This window comes from Phyllostomus discolor, chromosome 13 (assembly GCF_004126475.2).
Source record: "Phyllostomus discolor isolate MPI-MPIP mPhyDis1 chromosome 13, mPhyDis1.pri.v3, whole genome shotgun sequence".
Lineage (NCBI taxonomy): Eukaryota > Metazoa > Chordata > Mammalia > Chiroptera > Phyllostomidae > Phyllostomus > Phyllostomus discolor.
The window spans coordinates 9,731,190-9,757,622 of record NC_040915.2 but is presented as its reverse complement, the minus strand read 5'-3'; the positions used below and the strand labels follow the sequence as shown (position 1 = coordinate 9,757,622).

Sequence of the window (26,433 nt, the reverse complement as noted above, 5' to 3'; positions counted from 1 at the left end):
ACCTTTCTACAGTCCATGCATCTTCTGTCTCCCCACTCAGTGGCAGGCAAGCCTTGTTCCTGCTTCAGCAGAACTCGAGCACAGCGCCTGCTTTGTCTCCTGAACTCGAGGAATAGTCATTTAGGAGCAGATCCTCCTGCTTAATTTCACCCTGCCACGTGCACATTTAGGCAGGTAACTGAACTTCATGTTGGGGGCGGCTGGGTGCCATGACACAGAGGGAGGGGCGCCGTGGCATTCTGAAGCAGCAGCAATTTTCCTAACGACCACCCCAAACCCTCGCCTTATTGATCAGTTTGTTCTCTGAACCTCGTGCACAACTGCCTCCTCAAGCAACCTGTTATTAAAGCTCCATTATGCAAGCGAGACGGCCGTGGTAGAGAGCTGATTACCACGTCCCTGCCTTCTGCCTGACAAATCAGCCCCAACCTTCCCCCACACACCCCCACCAGTAGGAGGAGGGTGAATCACCGCCTATTCAACACCACTCACAGGCACTTCTCCCCTGCTATTCAGTAGGCGCACTTCTTAGCTAGGGTGGCCTATTGACTACAGGTGGAATATTGAAAGACAGCAAGGGCTGAAGAAAGCAGAAAGGGGATTTGCATGAAATCAAGGGTTGGTGACGATCTTTGCAGATAGGAAGGCGGATGGGGCTTGTTCAGAAAGGTCAACAGGCAGCCGAGTTATTAAGTGCACCCTGTCCTGGGTTCCCAGGTAAGGCGAGGCGAATGGAGCCCCTGCCTTGCCCTCACAGCACACACTCACCCTTGCCGGCTTGCTTTACACTGGGGCCCCCACAAGGGCAGAATGTCCTCGTCACCTGGCCAGTGCCTAGCAATGTGGGAGGTCAGTGACTATTAAACAAGTGAATTAAAATTATAGCTACCATGTATTAGGCTCTTACTGTATACTTTAAATGGGCTGCTCATTTAACCTTCACAGCAACTTCATAACATACCATTATCCCATTTCATAGATGAGTAAACTGGGACTCAAACAGGCTTTGTAACATGCCCCAGCTCACAGAGCCAGTACATGGTAGAGCTGAGATCTGAACCCAGGCATGTGCCTCTGCTGCTCTCCCTCGTCCAGCTATCTCTGTGAAGATTCCAGTGATGGGCACCATTGAAGGTTCCACGGTGTGGAACCAGTGGCTGACTTCCCTATCGGTAAACAACCTCAGGCTTAGCCTTGAGACCAGCTAGTTGACAGTGGGGGCCTTCTGCGAGACAAGTGGCTTCATAGCGAACATCAAGGAAGCCAAGTGCAAGATATTTTCTTCTCAAAAGACAGCGCCAGACCTCCACTATGACTAGTCTTCTGCCCCGTGCTCTGGGTCCCATAGCCTCTGAAAACTGTTGGTGAAGATTAATGACTCAGAAAGCATCGTAACCTCACAAGACATCGGGGTTAGCTCCAGTGCGCAAACTCTTGAGATTAGTAATGTACTACTGCCTTCTATCCAAGACCAGCCTACTGAGAATATAGTGTGGCAAGTTTCCAAGGTCAAGGTAACACAAGTCTCTTCCCTCTCAGGGCAGTAAGGAGAAGTTTTCATTGGTTTCCTGTTTCGTATTAAACCAAAGGTGCCATGAGCCTGGCTTAGGAAGTTAATTATTGGTGCTCTTGTCACGATAAGAAATATCAAGTCTTCATGGACTTTTCCCCTTTTTCTTTCTGCCAAGGTGGCTGTCATTGTCACATTGATTTATAATAACCCTTTAGGTAAGAAAGTCACAATCCATTGTCATAGTCATATGTGTTGCAAGTACAAATTCTTTCCTCCCTTAATCTTTTATCTTATATTTTCACTTATGTTTCTGATGTATACAAGTTTGACATGGGCAATTCTTTCCCTTTGCAGTTTCCAAAACATCTCCCAGACCAAGATTATATAAGTACCAATATTTCATTTTCTTCCTGTAATTTCTAAACACTGAACTCTTTAATTCTGTTCAGAACATATTCAGTTATATGGTGTGATCTATGGATAAAATATTTAATTGCTCACCACTTAGCCCAGCTAACTGGGTATAACTCGGCCAATCAGGTACTGTCTGAGAACCAACAACAGCAGAACCAGTTGCTCCTGAGCCCACTGAATGCTCATGTGAGGAGGTGTGGGTGCAAGCGAAAGACCCAAGAGGCCCAGCGGATCCAGGAGTATTGGATGATTCAAACCGATGGACCAAGTTTTTACTAAAGGCCTTTCTTACTGCAACTCGTTTTGCCCCACAGTACGAGGAAGCCAGGGCCATGGATAACCCCTAAAGATTTAGAGAGACTGTTAAAAACACGTGTAACCTATGCAGTCAGAGGCCGAAGGACACTGCTCTGCAGGGAGTCCCTCTGGCTCTGGCAATCCCGGTGTGCCTGGGCCTCTTAGAATGAGATTCTCCTGGAGGTCGTGGCCAAATTCAAGTCCAGAGGTATCATTCAGCTAGAGAACAGAAATTAAACAAGTGTGAAGATTAAGTGGAAGCCAGACAAAGAGCTGAACAGCTCGTGGATCCCAGCCTGGGGGGGTGGGGAGCGGGGCGGGGCGGTGGCCGCTGGGACCAGGCGCACAGGCGCATGTGGGGGGACCTGTGACTGCTCCCTTCCGGGAGCACGCGCCGCTGGAGGGGCAGCTCTGCCTCTTTCGGATTGGTGACGCAGAACGCCTCAGTGAAGGCGCCAGCGATAAGTCTGAGCTTCATGGCAAAATCCATAGCAAGAAGCAAATGAGAAAGAAAATGCCTGCTGAGTCTAGGCCATTTTCCCTAATCAAAATTCAGCCGGCTTTCCCTGTGTTGCATAATTGCTTGCTTCATTGTGTCAGCTGAAGGTCTGAGGGGTATTCGAGGTAAGAAAGGGAAGATGAATTTCTGTGAAATGTCTTTCAGCCACACATATTACCCATTTCTTAGGCCGCTCGTGCTGGGTGCGTAGTCGTGGACCAACGCCTGTTCGCCCAGCCCCTCCTTCCGGCAGAGCATCCTCCAGTTCCCACCTGATGCCACTAGGAAGGGACAGCTGTCCGAGAAAGCACAGAGTGTCCCTGCCACTGTCCCCTCCCACTAGGGTGGTAACCGGAAGATTGCATCTTGGTGGGGCCCACACCTGCCGCAGACCATGCCCCCCAGGGAGTGGCACCTTTTTTACACAAATGGAAGCTGCCTCGTGCATGGGGAAACAGTTCTCCCTCCTTCTCGAAACAGCACCAGTGACTGGAGCTCTACATGTAATGGCTCATTACCCAGTGGTTACTTCCAAACCACCAACGGCATCCTTTCTTGCAAAAACTGGAATGAATTAAATATTTGAAACTCATAGTTTTAAAAGAAATCGAAAACAAACAATGACCACAAAAGCCCACTCCAATTTTTAGTTTCCAGACACTAGGATGCACGGAGCCAAACAGCTGGCTAGGCGCACACACTCTCACACGCAGCAGAGCTGAAAAGTCATGCCAGTCCCAGTGAAATTTTTAGCCAAGAGTGCTAGTGTTTTGTACATCTTGTCAAATAAACACCAAACCTTAAGAAATGCTGATTTTTTGTTTGAGATCTAGTTAATCCTGGCCATTTGTGGGTGAGTGTTGCAAATCTGAAATGTTAAAGAGAAACAAAGAAAATGCTTTCTCATAAATGGTACCAGAAGTCTGGATTTGAACTAAAAGGGCTGCTTAGCCATTCGGATGAGATGAGGTACACCTGCGTGTTCTCAACCCCCGAACCCAAATGCAGCTTTCTGACTAGATTCTGTGTCACAAACCTGATGCAGGGGCAGAGCCACAAAGCGTGTAGTGTGAAATATGCTTGGATCTTTCTCCTAAAACCGGTGTACTCTGGCAACTCCAAAGTCTGACAAGCATCAAAGAACAGTGTCCCGAAAGCCAGGTGTTCGCCAAACTTCCCTCAAAGCACATGCAGTGTCTCCCCGAGTGAGCGGCAGGGTGAGGTTTGGGCAGTGACCTTGTGAACGGCACCAGCTGGACACACTGAAGTCGCCACTCTCGTTCCTGATCGTTCCACCCCACTTTAGAGGACTTGACATAGGTGGCTGGCCTCACTCCCCAGAGCCAGGGGTGGGCAGGGGTAGTGCCCACTCCTGAAAACATCAGCCATGCCTGGGCTTGCCCCCCACTTTCCAGCCCAGTGCTCTGTGGAAAGGCACGTGAGGCTCTGAGGGTCAGTGGCTCCATCTGTAAAATGGAGCTAATAAGTGAGCCCACCCAAGAGGTGGCCATAAGGCTTAAGTGAGCCGACCTGTGTCGAGTGCCCAGCAAGTCCCCGTCACCAGTGTTGCCCGCTCCATCATGGGCCCTGTCCTCTTCCCTTTCTCATGGGACTGGGCAGTCTGAAAAGAGACTCCAGCTCCTGAAGGGAGAGGGTGCTTCTAAGAAGCCCGATGATGTATAAGAACAAACATTTGCCTTGGTGTTTAATTTTAAATGTTTAATTAATTACAAGATAAAAACAATGCCACAGCCAGCAGTCCCAATAAATGGACTGAGTGGAAAAGAAAGAGCCTGCCCTTTACTTAGAATAGTTTTTCCAAGTCTTCTTAGCAGGTGAACGTGTCTTTATTTCAGAATGCAAGCGCCACCAGCCAGGCCAGGTCCCACTGGGGTGCCCACTGAAGTCTGGGTAATGGCAGCATTCGTGTGGAAGTGTTAGCTGCTGGATGTGTCTGAAATGGCTGCTGTTTCCTTGCAGGGTTGAAGAAAGTTTTAAAACCTTATTCTGGTCCATCTTCGGCTTGTCTGAAGTGATCTCGGTGGTGCTGAAATACGACCACAAATTCATCGAGAACATCGGCTACGTTCTCTATGGCGTTTACAATGTCACAATGGTGGTAGTGCTGCTCAACATGCTGATTGCCATGATCAACAACTCGTATCAGGAGATCGAGGTAAGGCCGGTTGATCGATAACCCTCCCCTCCGGGTGTCATTAACACTGCTGCTTTCAGCAACGACGGTAATGACTTCAAAGCCTGGGGATTATCAAATGTGACGCCAGAGCCCCCAGCAACAGGTGACCCTCCTGCAGGCACCACATGTAAGATGGCCCGACAAAGCACCAGGACTCGGGGTCATGGCTCTGTCCTCTCTCACGTGTCCCCTCGGGAGACACACAGCAAATCGGGTGACTATTTCTTCGGGTGTGAAGCAGAGACTGTGAGTGGCTATGCGGGGAGGGAACTTGCAGGGATGATGCTCGAAGGCCAGTCAAAGACTCATACAAGTCTGCCGAACAGAGAAGGGAGTCAGGAAAGGGAACTGGGCCCTGGCTGGCATAGCTCAGTGGATTGAGCGCAGGCTGCGAACCAAGGTGTCGCAGGTTCAATTCCCAGTCAGGGCACATGCCTGGGTTGCGGGCCACAGCCCCCAGCAACCGCACATTGATGTTTCTCTTTCTCCCTCCCTTCCCTATCTAAAATAAATAAATAAAATATTTTTAAAAAAAAGAGAGAGAGGGAACCGGCAGGCATTTATCACAATCTACGATGCACAAAGCATAAGCCATTGACCGAAGCCTTGTTTGGAACAAGAAGAAATTAAAAATAAACCAAATGAGCATTAACAGGAAGCTCGTTAAATAGATTATCACATACTGACCAGTGGGGAACTGTGCAGCTTTAAAAGAAGGTGAACATGTTCTCTACACACTGATTTGGAAAAACCTTCAAGTTAGAGTGTTAACTGAAAAACAGTCAGGTAGGAGAACAATGTGCATATGCAGTGCACTCTGTCTTGGGGAAGGAAGGGAGAAAGGGGATACCTGTTCATTGTGGGTTGTCTGAGCATCTGAGGAAGGAAAAACTCTGAAAGGGTCACAAGCAGCACATGGCAGGGCGCCCGCGACGAGGTGGGCCTCGGGGACGTGGCAGCTGGGGTGCCTTTCCATGCACACCTTTTTGTGCTCCAGATAGTATGCTATTGCTTTACTTATTAAGAAGTTAAATAAATAAGCTAAAAATTAAAACAAAATAAAATATACTAACCCTTTCACTCAACAATTCCAATTCTAGGAATAGATCCATGCAGAAATATGATTTTACAGTTATTCATTAAAGGAAAAACATGGAAATAGTTCATCAATATTAGAATCTTTAAAAAAACTGGGATATAGTACAGACTTTAGAATTCTGAATATATAATACTGTACATACAATGAGGAAAACCTTTTTGTGCCAACATGGCAAAATCCCTATGATAATATTAAGTGAAAAAATGCAAGTTGTAGAAAAATATAAGCTAACCTTGTTTACACAATGCAAATGTAAAAAAAATCCTATGATGTTGAGTGAACAAAATGTAAATTGCATAGGAATATTAGCAAACCTTATTTACATGCAAATGTGAATATACAGAAAGAAAAAGGAGAGAAAGACAGAGAAAAGGTACTGCACCCCTGACCTGGGGCGTCCTCTGGGGAAGGGAGGAGGAGAGAGGGGATCGAAAGGGGACATCCACATGGGCTTGGCATACCTCTGCGCTTCAGTCTTCCAGAAGAAACAGTCATTTGTGTCTTTCTCACACGGGAAAAAAGTACAGACCTCCATGCACTAGTTAGCTAGGTCTTTCATAACAGCGGACTGGGTGGCTCGAACACCAGAAACGACACTCACAATTCTGGGGGATGGTTCCCTCCCCGCCCCGTAGCCTCTCACCTCGGCTTAGAGCCAGCTGCCTCCTCCCTGCGGCGCCCTCACGTGGCCTCGAATCCCCAAGTGCGTGCATCCCCGGTGCAGCTTCTATCCTCGTGCAGAAACCAGTCACATTGGACAGACTAGGGCTCCATCCTTGTAATTCTTTTGACCTTAATTGCCTTTCTGAAGGCCTCATTTCCAAGTACAGTCACATTCTACGGTGCTGAGGGTTACAGCTTCAACATGCACATTTCAGGAGGCACGTTTGTTCTCCGAAGAGAAAAGTATGCTAAATAGTAGGAACCTCACATGCAGAGGCAGAGAGGAGAGGAATAGTGTGGTGTCTTCGGCCACTGCAAGAGCATAGTTTGTGCAGAGAAAAGAGACAAGAGGTGAAAGGCAGAGGTGAGCTGGGCCATGAAGTTCTCATCCCCCCGCCCCACCCCTTGAAAATGCAGCATGTGTCGATAAACATATATATTTAAAGAGCTACACCCATTTGGTCACCTTCTGGATGAGCTATTGCTTACTAGCGCTCCCTGCCCTCCTGGACCTCAGCTTTCCCACGTGTAAGGGAAACCAGGCAGGGCCTAGATAGTCTGTGGGTACCGCTCACCTGGGACGGTCAGCCCCATCCTAACAGGCATAGCACGCCTTGCTCCAGGTGAACGTGAAATACAAAGCCGCCTTATGGATGCCCGCAAGCCTGGGGCAAGAGTGGGCAAGACCGTGGCTTGTGATGTCGAGACGTCCCAACAGTGTGATGACAGGAGGTGGGTGGAGCTCCCTGCAGCCCACACTCCCCTCCGGGCTCCAGGCCTCTCTCCTCACCCCACCCGATGAGAGCAGCCGGTGAGAGCGCTTGACCCCACTCCGCTCACGGGTGGCACATGTGCAGGCATGGGAGGTGTGCCGGCCGTTCCTGGGCACACGGAATTGTGGTAAGTGCGTACTTATAAAACCTTCCACGATCTTGAGCACCACTGTCCAAATCCATGTTCCCGCCAGCCTCTGTGCCTGCCACACCCCACCTGCCCTCCTTCTCCATGCAAGCAGTGCCCGTGTGCCCCGGTGCCCTGCCCCCTCACCTCCTCCGGGGTCACCATTATCCAGACTCCACCTGCACTGCCGCCCGCCCCTTTCTACCTAGTCCTTCCTGCCAGCATTTAAGTCTGTCTCTGGGTCTTAACACGCAACTACAAAAACTCCGCCCTCAACCTCACTTTCCAGTTCTGGACCTTCCCTCCCACTTTTCACTGTTGTCTTTCTCAGAAGAGAAAGGCATTTATCACAATCTACGATACACAAAGCATAAGCCATTGACCAAAGCCTTGTTTGGAACAGTAAGAAATTAAAAATAAACCAAATGAGCATTAACAGGAAGCTCATCGAATAGATTATCACACACTTACATCTCTCACCTCCTCTCCCACTAACCAACTCCTACTCTTCCCCACCCGCTAGCCCGCCCACCTTGGCTTGGCTGGGAACTACTCATCCCTTGGGTCTCAGCTCAAACGCCAGCCACCAGGGCAGCCTTCCCTGATCCCCAGGCCCAGACCACCAGCCTGAACACCCAGAGCCCGGCACGGCTCTTAGCACAGCCCTAGTAAAAGGCCAGCTGATGCGTTTACGTGCTCATGTTGTATATTCCACAAGGGCCTGGGCTGTCATCCCCAGTGCCTACCTAGCACCTACCTGGCACATAGTAGGTGCTCAACAAATGTTTGCTGAATGAGTCAAGGGTGAACACCAGGCACCGTATTAAGCTACATAAAAATACAACATGCTGAGGATTGACCACGCATCTGACACTAAGTGTACTCCAGGCATTAACCCCTTAATTCTCACGACCACCTATAAGGTGGGTATTTTCACCCCCACTTTACAGATGAGGAATGGAGGCCCGGAGCAGCTGAGTCGCCTGCCATAGGGACCCAGTTAGTAAGGAACAGAGCCAGGCAGGCTCCAGAGCCACCGTGTCACCACACTCCCAGGCTGGGCATCCCTGTCACACCTTTCTGCTATACAAGGAGCGAGCCCTGCCCTCACAAAGCTTCCAGTCTAAAAGGCCCATGTAGGATGTCCCATAGGCCAGGCCAGGTGGGGGTGGGGTCCCAGCAAAGGCCAACAGAATGGCCAAGCCTGCTGGTGAGACCTAGTATTTCATGGCTCAGCCCCGCAGCCTCACCCCGTTCATAGCCCCTCACATGCAGCCAACACCTGTGGGGGAAGGAGGGACCCACCACTCACAGAGCAGACTCAGTGACAATCTCAGGGCTTCGTGAGGGAGGCAGCATTGTCTCCTTGCACAGGTGAGGGAGCCCAAGGCCCTGGCCAAAAGTCACACAGCCAGTAAGGGGTGTGAGCCCAGCCCCACCTGATCCCAAATCCCAGGCCTCTATCCCGGCCTCAAGCCGCCCTCCGGGGACAGAGGCCTGAAGAGCCTGCCCACAGAACACACACAGCCGCTCCCTTTCACGGGGCCCACTCAGCATCCTGGCGGTGACGCCAAGTCAAAAGCAATGGGTCTGGGCTTCCCTCTACCACCGCCAGGGGCAGGAGCAAATACAGTTACTACAGAAACTTTGACTTAGTAACAATCACTCCAGCCACAGTGAACGAACTACAGCCGGACTAACTACAGTCAGGCTTGTTCCCCTAGAATCACACATGCAGAATCTCGAGGCAGCTTCCCTGGCAGCACTCCAACCAACAGGAAACACACTTTCTAATAAACAATACACCGTGCTGTCCATCCAGTATGGTAGCCCCTTACCACAGTACCTACTGGGCCCCTGAAATGTGGCCGGTCCTCACTGATATGCACCCTAAACATAAACTACACATTGATTTCTAAAGCTCAGTATAAAAAAAAGTGAGCTACCTCATTAAGAAGTTTAAAGATTTTTTTATAATGATTACATGTTGAAATAACATTTTGGGTCTGGAGGAGTAACTAAAATACAGCACTGAAATTAATTTCACCTGCTCCATTTCACTTTATTGTGGCTACTAGAAATTTACATATTGAGGTTTACCTGTGTGGCACACCTGTGTGGCCTGTGGCTCACCTTGTATTTCCGTGGGGCAGTACTGCTCTGAAAGAGTCACATGTTGATGCTGTAGGGGTTGGCAAGAGAGTGAGCAGAGATGTAAATGTCAATGGCTAACAAGATTAAGTGACGGTGAGAGATGCTCTTTGGTTAGGGACACGTGGAGAATGTTGGTAAAACTACCCAGTGGAGAATGAGAAGATGAACTGGCTGATGGGTCTAGGACGTTAGGTGGAGATCCCTCGGAAGGACTAGCAGCATATGGTTTTAGCGAGAGCACACCCTCCATTGCACCCCCGTAGTGAGGGCCCACAAATGTGTCAGGGTCCTGTTTAGAAACCTGCTTTCAGGCCCTAGCTGGTGTAGCTCAGTGGATTGAATGCAGACTGTGAACCAAAGGGTCACTAGTTCGGTTCCCAGTCAGGGCACATGCCTGGGTTGCAGGTCAAGTCCCCAGGGGGGCCATGTGAGAGGCAACCACACATTGGTGTTTCTCTCTTTCCTTCTCCCTCCCTTCCCCTCTCTCTAAAAATAAATCAATAAAATCTTTAAAAAAAAAGAAATCTGCTTTCAGAACCTGGAGAGGCGCCCCCCTCCCCACACACACCCAGACTGAGCTCGGTTGATGAGCGGCGGCCTCTGGTGCTGACATGCTGTCTCCTCGTCCACAGGAGGATGCGGACGTGGAGTGGAAATTCGCCCGAGCGAAGCTCTGGCTGTCTTATTTTGATGAAGGAAGAACTCTACCTGCTCCTTTTAATCTAGTGCCAAGTCCTAAATCATTTTATTATCTCATAATGAGAATCAAGATGTGCCTCATCAAACTCTGCAAATCTAAGGCCAAAAGCTGTGAAAATGACCTTGAAATGGGCATGCTAAATTCCAAGTTCAGGGTAGGTACCACAGAGTCTATGGGGCAAGAAGGCAGCGGGCTCGGGGGAGGAAAGAGTTGTGTGTGTTTGATTCAGATGGGGGGGGGGGGGGTCCTGAATCAAGGGGAGGCAGGCGTCCAGAGGGGCCAATGCCTTTCAAAGTCCCGGGCACCTCAGCAGAGCTGCGGCTCCAGCAGAGGGTGTGGTGGCCGTCTGCTCCCCACAGCACCTCGGACAGGTGCGTTGCTGGGGGCTCAGGCCCCACCCCAGTTTGGTGTAACTCCTTTGTGGACCTGGCACTGGAACAGCTCTTGCCAGAGTGTAACTGAGGCATGAGCTCTGGGAAGAAAGGTCCCTGCCCATCACCTCCTCCTCCCGGAGATGCTCAACACTTATTAGCATGTTAAAGCCTCTGAGGAGTCCTGGGCACCGACACCTGAACAACTTCAACCCAAAGCTCTCCTGAGTTGACCAAACAATATTCTGTAGCCTGCTGACATCCAAGAGGACTCCAGTCCCCAGGAACAGTGTCCTTGGAAGCCAGGCAGTGTGGGCACATCAACCTCCCAAGGGTCCTCTTTTTAGGGACCACTCCATGTGTGTGTACTATTCAAGTCTTTTCGGGTATGCACATATTATGATTGTATATTTTTTTTCCAGAAGACTCGATACCATGCTGGCATGAGGAATTCTGAGAACCTGACTGCAAATAACACTTTCAGCAAACCCACCAGATACCAGGTAACTGCCCTTCCTCAGGCTCGGGCAGAAGGGGGCGCCATTGGGCATGGATTCAGTCACACGGCTGTGCCATCCCCTCAGAACACAGCTTCGTTCCTTCCTTCAATCAGAGAGTATTTTTTTAAACCCTCACCTGAAGATATATGTCTTGATTCCAGAGAGAGGGGATGAGAGAGGGAGGGAGGGCGTGGGGAGAGAAACACCACAGTTGCCTCCGGCATGTGCCCCAACCAGGGATCAAACCCACAACTTACTTTATGGTGTGCAGAACGACACTCCAACCGACCGAGCCCCCGGCCAGGGCCACTCAGCACTACTTGTGGAGCGCCCCTCTCCGCCCCTGCTGTGCCCATCACTGGGGCACAAAGACACGGCCCCCGCCTCAGCGCACCTCAGCGTAGGGAGGGAGACGGTGAACGAGTAAACACGCAGACGAACGTGCACATTCAAATCGACAGAAGTGCCAGGAAGAAAAAGACAGGGTGCAGGAATGGAGAGAAATGGGGAGCCCCTGCTTAGATATGGTTCTCACAGGGGGCCCTTCAAGGAGAGGACTGTTAGCTGCGACCTCAGGGAGGAGAGGAGGCAGCGTGTGGGGCTTCCCATGCAGAGGGAAAGCATCAGCAAGAGCCAGGGGGAGAAACTGGGCCGGTCCCCCGCCGCAGAGCCCAGCGCACAGGGGACACAGGAGGGCAGTGAAGTCCGAGGGGGATCAGGCGGCCAGACCAAGGTCAGGATGTGGATCTTACTCTACGTGGCCGAGGAAGGCAGTTGGAGGAATTTACCTTTGGGCAGGGAGAAGATAAAATTCTACTTAGGCTCCAAGAATACCACCTAGCTGCTATGATGAGAGGAGATTGGTGGGGGTCTGAGAGGAAGCTCTCCTCGGGCAGACTGAAGAGGAGAATGACGTGACAGTCGCCTGGGTGCAGAGGATGGTGGCTCGGGTTGGGGTGTGAGTCAGGTGACAAAGAAAAGCAGACAGATTCTGAATATGGAACCAGTGGGACCGGAGATGGGGCCAGTGGGACTAGAGGTGGACCAATAGGCACGTGGGGGGGAGAGGCGGTGACTCCCAGGCATTTGTCTTATGCCACCAGGTGGCTACTGCTGTCTTCAGTGAGCACCTGACTTCGTGCTGCCAACCTGCAAAGCCCATTACCAAAACCAGAGGATGACCTTCTGTGCTTGCAGTCCCTGCATTGCTTTTGGAAATTAATGTCAAATCTCTGTCGGTTTGAATAGCCCATGAGCCAGGGATAAATGGTAACTACAGGTTATTGATCACAAAAGTGCAGGTCATTCTTTTCCTCACTCTTCCCTCCCAATGACCAGCAGTTTGATCCATGCCGACCATCTTATCAGATGTCAACTTGAAGCTGTTCGGAGTCGTCCTCTGGGCCGAGGGGACACGTCCCTAGTGCCACCATCCCAGAGGGAGCAATTACAGCCGTAGCATCTTCCAGGCACAGGCCTCTGACTGAATCTCCATCTGCATTTCAGAAGCCAGCTGTGCGGTTAGGAGGATTTAAGTGTCCAATTAAGAAACAGCTCGTCCCTCAAAGTCCTTCCAGTATTATCCGAGGATGCAGGCTAGATGGGCAGATCTTGTGTTTAATCAGGCCCAAAATCGGGCCTCACCAGTGTGATCCGCTTTGAGTTATTTTACAGGGCAAAGCCTTTGGTCAGTGGAAGGATTCTTCTTTCTCAGCTTCTCAAAGAGAAGTTTTGATTATCTGTGTCACCAAGAAGACAGACAACCCTAGCGGGTTAGGGCCCAATCTGTCCTGGGTTTCGAGCAGAAGCAGCTGCAGAGACAGAGGCAGACTCCTTGTGTGGTGAACGTCCTGTACTTGGGGTGAACCCTCCACAAGTGAGGCCAGTTCAAAACCAGTGTCAGGGCGATCCCATGTGTGTCCTCCATCGCCAGGGCCGTATCCTGGCTGCCGTCCATCCCCTGGGTCGCTTCCTGCTGTGATTACAGAGGCTGGCTGGCTTGTAGCTTCAGGCTACTGATAACCTCAAAAAGCTTGCCCTCCCCCCATATCCTGTGCCTCCACCAGGACAAGCCCAGGGCTCCTTAGTCAAACAGCTGTCACAGAAAAGAAGGAAGGAAAACTGGGCCACAGGTGTGAGAGGTCAGCAGACAGGAGCAGAGGGCACCGTGCCTTCCTAGCACTGGCCCTTCACTCAGCCCTGCCCAGTGAGGTCTGGCCACCCTCCCGAGCCATCATCTGCTTAGACGGGCAGTCCTTGAGAAGACAGGAAAGGCCGGCTGGGAGCAGATGGGACCCGAGCATTCGTGTCATCTCAGCACATCCCTTTGAGAGAGGCAGTGCCTGTAACCCCACATAACAGAGGCGGCACTGAGGCTCCGTGGGGAAGGTCACACAGCTGGTCAAACCGAGACCTGTCTGACTCAGAAGGGCACCGTCTTCCACCACCATGCGTCTTCACAGCGTTGCGTGAGAGCCTCCTCAGAGCTGGCCCGGCCAGTGCCTATCAGTCCCTGGAGGGAGTTCTCAAGTGGAGCAACAGTAACCGGGAAGGAGGAGGATTCAGACAAGGACCTACGGTGGCTCATCTCTCTTCCTGGGCCCACTGGTGGCCCTCCCAGCTGCACGGCTTTCTTCCCAAAGCAACGGCCAAGTGTGCAGAGGTCAGGTGGAGCCCCAGCCACCCCGTCTCCCTACTGTCCAGGCTGTACCCGGCACTGCCCCACATGGAGCACAGACCATCAGCCTCTGACGCCCTCGTGGCTCTGAGAAGCCCTATAACACTCCCTCCCAGGAAGACCAGAGCCCTGACGCTCAACGCACATCATTTTTAAGCTTTTTCCGTTGTGTCCTTTTGGTGGATTTGCTTGATTGTTCCACCCCGTTGCTTTGGATGTTTCCTTTACACTCATTGGTGCTTCCTTCTGGGGTGCTCTCCCTTGCAAGGGAAGGCACTTCCTTAGACTTCAGAGGCTTCTGCGCTTTGCTTTCTTAGGCCTCCAGGGGTCCAAAATGTTACTTTTCACAAAACTGGTTCCTTGCTTTAAAATGCTTTTTCCAACCTGGGTTCTGTGGATGTGAGACTAAACAATGGAACAAAACAATGGGACTGGCAAGGTGGCCATGGTGCACTCCTGTCAAAGCCACCTGCCACCCTGTGACCTGTTCCCAGAGCTGGTGTCAGTTTCTTGGGGAGTGTGCTGACCTTATGCACGCACCCTCTGAGAGGTACCTTTCCTTCAGGGGCACAGCAAAGGAGCCACATCCCAAAGGCACCCCAGCATCCAGGCACAGCGCATCGTTCCAGCGAGCCCCAGCCCTGACCATACACTCCCTCCCCCACCACCCAGGGCCGTCCGTTTGTCATGTTCCCGACGGCCTTTTCTGCAGAGATCAAAGCAAGCAGAGTGGACAGCTCACCAGGGCTGATCTCTTCTCTTCCGGCGCCTGGTACACCCGGTGTAAGGCATGGCTTGTCCCAGGATCCAGGGTCCCTTTGGTCCACTCCCCCCAGATGGTCCTCAGTGTCTGTTTCCCCGTGAAAACACTGCTTCCCCCTGGACTCTACCTCGTTTGCCATCTGCAACACACCCCATGCATCCTCTTGCTCGTCCACGTCTTCAGCTGCCCTGGCTGCACAGAGAGGGTTTCTCTTCCACAAAAAGACCTTCTATTTCCCGTTTGCCACAGCAGCCAGAGGCCATCGGCCCCTTGGAGTCAGAGCAAGAGGAGCTGGGTGCCTTCCTCCCTGGACTCAGGTCTCAGGGCCACACCCATTCTTACCCATCATGCCCCTCGGTGCTAGTTCCTCCGCCTGAGTCTTGTCACTAAATGAACTCATCTGCAGCACTTGCTAAATGCATGGGGGTGGGTGGGCCCAGCTGCCACCAACAGAGCCATGTAAACTTGGGGGAAGTTCAGCATCCCTTTGAAGTGAGGGACTTCTGTGGAAGCTGGCAAGGAGGCATTGCAAACTCGTCATAAAGGAGCATGCTTTTCCCCACGCAGTGAGAGGGGATGTTTTTGATGGCCATCTTTTCTAGAAGTAGCGATCAGCTGTAGCATCCGTTTCAATAGGGCTTTGGGCATTTTCTCACCATTTCAGACCTCCTGGAGGCAAGCCTGGCATCTCGCTCCTGCAGATCCCAAGTCACTTAACATGCATATACCAGAGGGGAAGCTAGGTCCCCATCAGGACACGGAGTTTCTTGGCAACTGATAGGTGGTCACACTGTTCTCCTTTAAGGTTATCTGTCCACTCCCTCAGGTGCCTGCCGCCCCTGGGAGTGAAAGGGGGTAGGCAGGGAGGTTAAGGGGCCCATGCCTCCACAGGCAGGCTCTGCAACCCCACTGCGTGCTGAGACCGACGAGTGAGCCCTCGCCTCTCTGCACACTGAGCCACAGGTCTGCAGAAGTGCCGGCTCCTGTCGAGCATGCACGTCTTCACAGCGGCCGTGGGCACACGTGACCATCACATGCCAGTGACACTCTTCTCCAAGGGCAACCCCTGGACGAAGCCGGGCATCCTTGGAAATCCAGCGGAGACCTCCCCTGCGTAACGGACTGTGTCTTTTAGAGGACAAACTGGTCCCCAGAAACGGCCCGAGTCCCCTTTGACCAGCAGGAACCAGTCTCCTGCATCTTACCCCTCACCGGTCTGCACATACCCTCTTCTGTGGCTTGGATGAAGCCCCAGCTTCTGCTGATCTCAGGGTTAATCTGGGACCTGCCCCTCCCCACTGTGGGACCTTGGAGAAGTCACCTCACTCTCTGAGCCTCAGTGTCATCACCTGTGAATGGAGGTGACGACCTCCATCCCACAGAGGTTCTGGGAGGGCTCAGCGAGGTCACTTGGCCCAGGAGGTCAACAGGACTCCCGTCTGCAGAGAGGACTCAGTGCACTTGCTCCTCTGCTGCTTCTCCCCACCTCCCCACCTCCGAGGGGGCTGCTCTGCATTGAAGGAGGCTGGTGAGTGGGGTCTCCAAACAAATGGAGCTTGAGGGGCATATTCCATGTTAACAGTACAACACTGCGACCTCTTTTAAGATAACCGGGTCGGTCACATTGCTTGAGAACCCAGTGTGCCCATGGAGCCAGGGGCACCAGGGCGGCTGCCGCAGTCTGAAAGGGCCCTGCCCAGCACCACCACAAAAGAGGAAACACCTCGCTTCCAACCTTTGGCTTACCATTCTACCTCGCCCATATAAGCTCTTTAATTGGCGGATCCAGAAACTGGAAAGCCCTTCATTCCGTCATTTTTCTTGAAAGGCAACAAACTAGCCAGATCTTCTGACGTTGCATCCGCCTGCGAGTCTGTGGTGAAACAAACTTCTGAATTCCTTTCTCAATAAGAATGTCAGATACGTGGATGTCTGGGTTGTCTGTTGTTTGTCTTTCCCACAAGACTGGTTTTGGACAAAGTTTTGTTTATTTCTATTTTGTTTCGTCAATGAAATGGAAAGAGCACAGTGAGCCGCACAGAAAGGCGTGTCAGATTCCTGTAACATAAGAAACCCGCCTTCGTACTCAGAATACCAAGAAGTTTATCAGCACTGACCACTAACATGGCCACACTCAGCCTTTCTGAGAAGGGGCAGCAGGAAGGGAACTTGCTCATTTACTGCTTGGCCTGAAATGAGACCACCATTCAAACCGCAGGGCCAAGGGGTCCACCAGCCCACTAAGGGCCGAGGACGGGCAGCGCTGGTCCACATGGACTGGCTCAGAGCGCACCAGAGAGAGCCTTGCCAGGGTCGGCGTCTGGGAACACAGGCCCAGGAGGCCCCTCCTCAGCAAGGTCCTCACCATCACAGGCCCCCACCGTCCCTGGCATGTCCCCTGATAGTGATGATGGTCATGACGATGAGTTAAATCCTCCACCTCTTTCCATCACGGCAGCTCACGTCTCTCACCTGCCAGAAGCGTTTCCTGAGTCCACGTAGTCAGAAAGTAACCTGCCCAACAGGCCACAGCTAGGCGAGGGACAGAGCTTGGGCCCCTTCCATCCCCCCTTGGTCCTCAGGTGTTTGCAGGTGAGGAGGTCACAGGAAGGGATGACCACGGAGCAAGGAGTCCCTCCCTCTCTGCCTGGCTGCCCATCTCTTACAAGATGCAAATTCTCAGCAACCAGAATATTTTTAAATCCTGTGATTTTTCAGGAACCCTGAACCACCAGCTGGCAAAATCCAAAGTTCACCCCCTGCAATCTTTCTTAGCTTGTCTCTATTCCTGGTGGCTCCTGTCTGTTCATCCTCATCTGCATATTAAATGAATCTGCAGGCCAAACCCTTCCCCTCCAGCCAGACTAAGAATGGGAGCCAGGCCAGTGGGGTTTCAGGGGAGCTAGCTATCTTGGCCAAACTTCCCCTAGCCCAGCTGTATCTGTTCCCACCTCTGGCAGGAAGTTCAGCCTCTGGCAGGAGTTTCCGCAGGTACCACAGGCTTATCCTCCATCCCAGTCCTGACGCTGTGTTGAGTGCACCTCCGCTCAGGCATGCACCTCAGTGGGGTGCAGCTCCACCGGGCTGGCCTGCCAAGACTTCAGTGCTCCCCCAACCGCCTCCACTGTTGAACTAGAAGGAAGTTGAAGCCTGAGAAGGGAACACAACAGGCTGAAGTCACAAAAAGGACAGGGCTGGGTCGGTCCCTGGAGCCTAGAGCAGCGTCCATGGACCTCAGATGATTCTCCCTCTTTCTTGGGCTCACCCTCCTGCCACCAACGGTGTCCTGCTCTTACCTCTCAGGGTCAGGGTCAGGTGGTACTGAATCCCGGGGGGGCGGCTAAAGACAGGGACGGACGGGCCCAGGCTACCCCGAGAGGCAGGGCAGCAGGAGGCACGAGCACTGCTGCCAACAGGCCCCGCAGGAGGGAGGGGTCGCACACACACAGTGCAGGCTGCCTGTCGGGGCCGAGCCTGTCTGAAGCCTTCCTTGTGTTCATGTTTCAGAAAATCATGAAACGGCTCATAAAGAGATACGTCCTGAAGGCCCAGGTGGACAGAGAGAACGACGAAGTCAACGAAGGTGAGAGACCAGATGGGTTCCCGGTGGGGCAGTGGGAGTCAGTGCAGCCTCACCAGGCTGCGGCCAGGGTGTGGTGGGCAGGGCTGCGCTCCTGTCCGGAGACCCCGGGAGGCCCGTGTCCGTGCTCGCCAGGTGTCAGCAGGTGCAGTCCCACGCAGCTGTGAGACTGGGGTCTCTGGTCCCTTGCTGGCTGTCATCTGGAGCGGCCCTCAGCTCCAACCTGGAGGCCGCCCTCTGGTCCGCCTGTGGCGGGAGCTTCTCCATCTCAGAACCAGCACCAGGTGCCCCCGTGCTGCCACCTCTCGTGCCGCCTCTCCCTGACCCTCCTCTGCCCTCCTCCTCCACTCCGAAAGACTCATGCTTAGACTGGATAAACCCAAATCGTCTCCCTGTTTAAGGCCAGCTACTTGGCCACCCTAATTCCATTTACAAGCGTAGTTCCCCTTCGCCCCGTAACCAACATACCCATAGATGGGGCAAAGGGATTGGGACCTGGTTTCTTTGGGGTAATTTTTCTGCCTGTCACAGTGGTGGCTGCCCTGAGTCGGCCTCAGGGCCGTCGAGGTCAGGATGGCCCAGAATTCCTCACTCCGTGGGCGCATGTGCACCTCCTTCTGACTTTGCCATGACCCCGGGTCCAGCTGCCCCACCCTGTCTGAACCCCAGGCTCTCAGAATCGGGCAAACCCAGTGCTTCTCCACCCGCCTGAGACCCACTTGTTAGAGATGCACATCCAGACCTCATGAACCAGGCCCCTCCATGAATGAAGGCACTAGGACTCCCCCTCAACTGAGCCACAGGGGCCAACAGGAAAAGCCTGGCCACTGTTAGTGACCCTCTGCTTCCTCCCGGGGCACCTCCAGGGCCGACGCCGTCTGGGGTCAGAGCAGCAGCCCTTTGACCCAACCCCACTTTAGGTCTCAACTAGAAAACTGCCAGGTGTCAGGCTGGCCAGCCTCAAGCAGTGTGTCACTGTGAGTGGCAGGAAGGTCCCTGCCCACAGATGGAGGGGCTGCCCAGGTTTCGTGCCACTAGAACCACACCATGGGAGTGGTGCTCAGTGGTGTACCCAGTGAGCTTTGCGGGGTGCCCAAACCAACCAGGCTGCACCTTTAAAATCTCAGCGTGTGTGTATGTGAGGTGCCCCTAGAAAACAGACACAAATGGCATGTCCCAAGGAGGCAGACTCCCTGTGAGCCAAGCCCAGGATCCACGATGTCAGGCAAGAACCTCTGACTCCCCTTTGTGGTTAAAAAAAAGGTTCCCACAGCCCAGGCCCATGTGGACTTGAGACCACGTGGTTCACTGTGGAAGTAAGTGAAGTCCCCACCTGGCAGAACCCTGCTGCGGAAGGAGGCTGCTGCAGGCCTGCTGCAGGGCCATGCCTCGCGCTGCCTGCATGGTCTGGGTGGACCCTGCTCCCGCGAGGCTGCCAGTTCCTCGGCCAAGCTGACCACCGTGCCGTGCTGCTCCCTCCACACTTGGGGTTTCTCCCCTTTGCAAGTAAAGACGGGACAGTACAGGGGGCATCAGGAAAACCAGGTGTTACTCAGAGCACTGGCCCTAAGAGCAGCGCTCTAACCGCCATGGTATTAAACAGGTGCTGGCGACTCACAGCCCTGGCCTTTTCTCCTCCCGCTACCTCAAACCCTCACCAGAGCACTTGGCCAGGAGTGGCAGGAGAAGGGTCTCAAATAGATGACCATGTCCTTCAGTGGAGCATCTGGGTGGCACTTAGGTCAAAATGGAGCTCCTGTCCCCTCACCTCCACCCCTGGTGGGCTGGACTGGCAACCTGGCACTCTGCCGGAAAGACGCACGCCCAAATGCATGTGGCACGTGCCTCTGCTGACCGCTCACACTCACCAAAACCCCATCTGTCCTTACAGGCGAGCTGAAGGAAATCAAGCAAGACATCTCCAGCCTGCGCTATGAGCTCCTCGAAGAGAAATCTCAAGCGACCGGCGAGCTGGCCGACCTGATTCAGCAGCTCAGTGAGAAATTTGGAAAGAACTTAAACAAAGACCACCTGAGGGTAAACAAGGGTAAAGACATTTAGCAGCCCACACAGGTGTCTGTGACTTCTACCAGCATTCCAAGGCCAGGTCGAATGTCCTGGCCACCAGCCCTGGTGGGCAGGGGTCCCAGGCCCACTCCTCTGGGACCCTACGGGGCCCGCTGGCTCTGTCCTGAGCAGTCTTGCTGGTGTCTGCAGCCCAGGGGCTGCCTGGACGCAGGACTGCTGTGAATCTAGGCTGTTGGGTGAGAAACATGACCACAGGAGGGGAGGAAGTGCCCTCACACACACACACATACATGTGTGAGACCTTCAGTCCAGCCGCAGTGACCTGTGTCCGGTGGCCAGTGCAGGAAAGGCCTTCTGGGATGCACTCGCTCCCTCCCCTGCACACGGAACACAGCCCTGTGTCCTGGGAAGACAAACCACCTCATCCCATGCGCCCTTCTCACCCTCCCTGCCCCCCACACACATCCAAACAGAACCGGGAGGTGACCTGTGACCTACTCTTAAGTGCCAGATGAGAACACAGCCTACTAGCAACATAGTTCTATTTGTTTATAAAAGAAAAAAGTTTAAAAATCCTAAATCAAAAATTGTACTGTAGGTAGCACTGTTCAAAATCCAAATGATGTATTTTTACCTTTACTAAGATTATCTTGTATTCACTATTTTTACCTGAAATGGAAAGGAATAAAATTACCTCATGATAGCCCAGGAGGCCTCTGTGGCATGCGGCCTCCTGCCACCCTGTGCCCGTCGGGAGAAGGGCTCAGGAGCCATGGACCTTGACTCTCTGGGAAGAAAATGGGGCCAGTGGGAGGGGAGAAGACACCAGCTACCCCCCACCCCCCACCGCCCCCGTCAAGAGTCCTGCATCCAGGACTCCCACCTCCAAGCCCTTCCTCCTATTTCCAGACCTAATGACCCCAACCTCAGCAAGGTCAGGAAGGAGGAAAAGGAAATGGCGAGGCACCCAGAGAGGTTTCCCCTGCGGGACCAGTCTCCTTCTCCCCACTGTGTGGGAGGGGCCAGGTGCCAGGGAGAAAGGAAGTCAAAAATCAGTCTGAAAAAGGAGCCTAGGTGTGAGTGGGGAGAGTGGCCACCAGAGGGCGCCCCACTCCCAAACAACACCCATTCGAGCAGGTTGGCAAGGGCACTGGATTTTGGGAAAGCCTGCTGGTCCCAAGGAAGGCCAGGCACGTGCTGAGGGCTCTGCATGCCTTAGTCCACTATTGCCTCATAGCAGCCCTGATCAGGGTCACAAACTCAGGTGACTTGTGGACACCCTGGGAGAGTAAAATAGGTGTTCATGTATGCATGCTTGGGGGCGGGCTTGTGTTTCCTGACGTACAGTATGTCTTCAGAGATGAAAGCTTTTTACTCAGCTCTGCTCTAAGAGCAAATCCAATGGGGATATGAACAGCACTGCAGGCGGTCCCAGCAGTGGTGGGGGGGGGGGGATGGCACAGGGCCTTGACCAAGGAGCTGTGGGCATGCCCAGCAACAACGCAACAACGCAGGCCAGCCACACTCAGCCCAGTCAGCTGAGCCAAGAGGAACACAGGCCCGGCTTTGCCAAATCTTCCCAATTTCTGGTGTGCGTTGGGGGAGACCACAGTTGTTGGGGCCCCGGTGACTGGAGAAGATCCCCTGGACCGTGGCCCCACCACCCCAAGCTCAAATGAGAAACAGAGAGGCATCTGCAGGGCAGGGGGCATGGTGTGGGGGGGGATGCGGGGGGGGGGGGGGCGGGGAGGTGGGCCTTACAGATGTAGTTCTGCTCCAGGGGTCCCCAGGTGGGTCCACGGATGGACTTTAGCCGCCTGGGGGGCCGGGATGCCAGTCGGACGGAATGCTTGTCCCCCGTGGTATGCTGTCCTGGAGCTTTGCTCAGGCCGTGGCCCCGCCGGCGAGGGCCCGTGCCTTCAGAGGTATTGACTGAGCCCCTCAGCCATCCTGGGGATGAGACCCAGGCTTCCAGAGCGGCTCCTTTGGAAGCCTGGACGCCGAATCCGAAGGCCAACATGCTCTGTAGGAAGAGAAACCGATTTATCCAGGGCACAAATTACCCATGTTTCTGGAAGGTTCCCTTTCCAATCCCTCACTGGTCTCCATCAGAATGCTAATAAACACTTCTCAGCCGCATTATTCAGTCTCCCTATCTGCCTTCCACCAGAGGCAGCCGGCAGCCCCATTTTTAAATCCCGGGTGGCCTTTCTCTATCACACCCACGTCTCCAGGCCGCCCTGTAAGGAGATAAAGGAAACAGGTCCCACGAAGTAATTAAAAACTGGGAAGGGAAACTGGCACCATCCATTAGCTGTGGATGGCACGCCTGGGAGGCGAGGTAGTCCAGGGACGATCCCTGGCTGCCGGGAGAACGTGGGGGAGGGGAGGAACCCCTCGTTTGTCACAAGCTGTTGGAGAGGCCTGGAACTGAGGGCGGGCAGAGCCTTCAGCCCGGAGCCAGGGCAAGAGCTCGGTGATTTTCCAGGAACTGACAACCTCCCACACTCCCCACTTCTCCTCGGCTCCTGCCAAGTTAGCAGTTCCCCGAGACAACAGGAGACTGGAGGCCTGGAGTCTGGGCAAAGGGGGGGAGCGGTGCGGGGCAGGGGGATGAGGCCTTAAGGGCAGACAACGGGAGAAAGGGCCCAAACGCTCCCTGAAAAGTCCACAGACATCCCCAAAACTTGTACTGTTGCCAAAGCCCCAGACTCGTCCCCTTGCATCACTGTGCACACTGTCCTCGCTCAACCTGACACCTGTGTCCCCCACCCACAGGAAGTTCTGTGCTGGGCCAGGTCGGTTCCCCGCCCCCCAACCCACACTGTGCACTGGCCCAGAGCCCAGGAGTGGCCGTTCACTGCAGCCCTGCTGGACCCCCATTGTCTGAAATTGTTCCAGACGGCACTGTCTCTCAAACCCTGGTGACTTTGAAGGAAATAGAAACCACCCCTGCAGCAGCTCAGTGCCAGGCCAGCCGTCACAGTGCGGGGAAAGCCCAGCCTCAGACTCTGCCCCTCCCACCCTCCCACCCCCAGCCTGAGCCAGACAGCCCCAGGGCAGAGCTGGCTGAGCACTGAGCTGAGGGGCTTGGGAGTGGCAGCTGCATGGCTCTGTCCAGGTTGCCAGGTAACAGAGGTTAAGCAGCAAGCTTCCCAGCAACTTGTCACCTTCTGATGGCTCATAATAGGGCTCCACAAATCCTAGTGTCACTTCCTGGGCAAAACCCCCAATCAGCCCCCAGGGCTGTCCTCACAGGATGCGCCTCACACCCTGGAGAAAGCACAGTGGCTCCTCTGCCCATTGTCACCGGTCACCTCCCCCTGCATGAGGCCCAGAAGACAAAAAAAAAAATGGCCAGCATGGCCCCAGCTGTGGTCCCTAGTGTAGGTGCCACTCTGTGCAGGCCCTTCCAAGCGCCACAGGCCTGGGGAGGCCACCAACAGAGGCCTTCAAGTCTGTTGCCCTCCCAACCCAGAGGCGGGAGTGAGACGCCCACCCAGCACAGAGCACAAAGGCCTCACCACCTGTCACCCTTCCGCGTGCTCATCAGGTTCCTGTGCAGTGCAAGTTGGAGGCCCCTGGAGCTGACAGAAATTGGGGGTCTGATCCGCTGGGGCAGGGAGGCACCACCCCTCTGTACTCCAGCTCTGCCCCAGTGCCTCAGAGGGTGGTGGCGGTGGTGGTGCCAGAGGGCAGGGGCTCCAGGGAGACACGGGCTGTAAGTCACCGCAGGTGTGAGCCAGGCTGCCTAGGCCCTTCGCCCGCCTGCGGACTCAGTGAGCTCCCGCCTGCACAGACTCCCTGCCCAGGGTCTCCCCTCCCTTCGCTTCACCCCAGCTGAGCACCTAGGCTGTCCTGTGCCCTTTGCCTCAGGGAAGGAATGACACAAACAGGGAGAAACAAAGGGGACCCGGGCTTGGGTTCCCAGAGGCCTGAGCCTTTAAAGGCAGACAACTGAGGGAAGAATCCCAACGTTTCAGAGAAAGCATACCTGAGGAGCACTGGGCTCCCCTCAGACTGAGCGGGAGAGGAGTGAGGGTGACAGGGGACGGCAGCCTGGCCCTGCCTGTGCGGGAAATGGGACCGCAACCGTGCGGCCACCAGCGCTCCCACTGGCCCCCAGGGAGGCCTGGGGCAAAGGGAGGAGGGGCGCCCCCAGCCCGGGCCAGACGCCCTTTCATTGCAGGACATTTGAAAAGCGTGGGCCTCCTCAGAGTGTCTGAGATTGAGATAACTGGGTCAAACAGAGCCTGACATGTGCTGACAAGGATGACGCAGCGTCAGCTGCGCCAGCTGACAGAGAGGCGTGCCCCCAAGTCCAGTGGCACTGACCGCATTCACACTCGGGCTGATGACCCACCCGCCCAACTGTGTGCTGGGAAAGAGAAGGCAAAAGAAGGCAGTGGACATCCAAATACAAGTTCACGGGACGCTGTCAGGTGTCCGAGTGCAGATGCAGACACTCCCGGGAGATGACGATTATAGCTGCCACTTCCACCCACCACCTGCAGACGGGTGAACACAGGGAAAGCAGGGGAAGGTGGGCGGAGGGGGGCAGGCAGACAACCAGCTTGTACCGGCTGTGACCCCTCCTTGGCTGGAAACTGATCTTGCCACCCCCCACCACAGGCTGTCACCTGACCCCACCCCACTGACCAGAGAGTATCCAGTGCCCCTGAAATCAACGTGACCCAAAGTAAAGCAAGCATCTTCCTGCCTTGAGATTTGAATACATTATGGGGACACCAGGAAAGAGATGTCCCTTCTCCAGTCGGGTCCCTAAACGGGAGCCTGTGACACTGGAACATGGGTAGATCCCTCCCTGCCACACGGACAGGGACTGTCTGCCAATAAAGTCACAGCAGAGAGACAGAGGAGAAGGGAGAAGTGAAGGGGAGGGCAGGGGAGGGGAGAGGAGAAAAGAAAGGGCGAGTAAAGAGGGGAGAGTGAGGGAGGGGAGCTGAGTGACGCTCACACCTGACAACCCCTGTCTGGGGACCCAGTCCGGAAGCATTCTCAGCCTCACCACCACATAAACCCCATTTCTGTGGAGGCTATGTTTGTACTAGGTTTCTGGGTCACCAAAGTCCTGACAAACACAGAAAGGACGCTGGCCTTCCCTGCCCCATCCTTGCCCTGGGGTTGACTGCACTGCTTCTGTGGTTCATGGTGCCTGAGGGCCAAGAGCTGCTCCAGCTGTTTCTCTTGAGACTCAGGGAGGCCCTGGACAACGGGGCGGCCCAGGGCTGGTGAGACGGTGCCAGAGCGTGTCCACAGCAGTTAGACATGGGCCGCTCTGGGCCCTGGGGGCACATGCACAGCAGGCCTGGTGGGAGGGCCCTCTCCCGGCTCTGCCCAGGCTCCAGCTCTGGAAGGATCCAGAATGGGCACCCAGGACATGTTTGGGCCCCATGAGGCACCTCTTCACAGCTGTCCCAGCAGCAAGCCACAGGGTGGCGAAGCAGAGAAAGAGCCAAGGCAATCGGAATGGCGACTACAGTTATCACCATTTTTTGCGGGGTCACCACTCAGAGACTCCAGAAACAACCAGGAGACCCTATGGGGGTGACCAGTTCTGACCAGTGAGGCTCCTGCTATAAATAGGAAATACACAGCCTCATTTTGCAGGCACAGGGTAGGGAACCATTTGCGTTACATATATAAAACTCGGCATTGGATTATGGAGACTTTTGCTGCTTTCCATGAGCACAGATCACTGGTGTCACATGAACACCAGCATCTTTACCACCGACTCACAGTTTCCAGACTAGTGGTGGCCGGGGGAGTACTGACCGCCCCCACCTGAGCTGGGTCAGTCTGGAGACAGAGGAAGTAGCTCTTGGATTGTGTCAATGACAGGACAGAAGAGAGCCCAGTTTCTGCTCAGCCCAATCAATCGCCCGGCTGAAGGTGACTGTTCCATCTGAGCGCCAATCTGTTCTTTTAGACGCGTCCTCAAGCAAAGAGGCTCAGGGCTTCATCACCGTCTGTCACCCACAGCAGGGACAGAGTGTGGCTTCTGCATTTCAGCAAAGGCCACAGGGCAGGGGAGGGTGGCGTGGGGAGGGAGGAGGC

The 26,433-nt window shown here is 54.0% G+C and overlaps 1 protein-coding gene across 1 annotated transcript in view; it reads left to right on the top strand.

The window, feature by feature from the left end:
- Positions 1–20,395, top strand: part of TRPC7 (transient receptor potential cation channel subfamily C member 7) — a 126,522-nt gene extending 106,127 nt beyond the window's left edge. Inside the window, exons 8-12 of the mRNA XM_036014001.1 lie at positions 4,704–4,899; positions 10,369–10,590; positions 11,230–11,310; positions 18,255–18,330; positions 20,219–20,395. Coding sequence (XP_035869894.1) covers positions 4,704–4,899; positions 10,369–10,590; positions 11,230–11,310; positions 18,255–18,330; positions 20,219–20,388 — 745 coding nt within the window. The 3' untranslated portion in view covers positions 20,389–20,395. The remainder of the gene's footprint in view (positions 1–4,703; positions 4,900–10,368; positions 10,591–11,229; positions 11,311–18,254; positions 18,331–20,218) is intronic.
- The last annotated feature ends 6,038 nt before the right edge of the window (positions 20,396–26,433 follow it).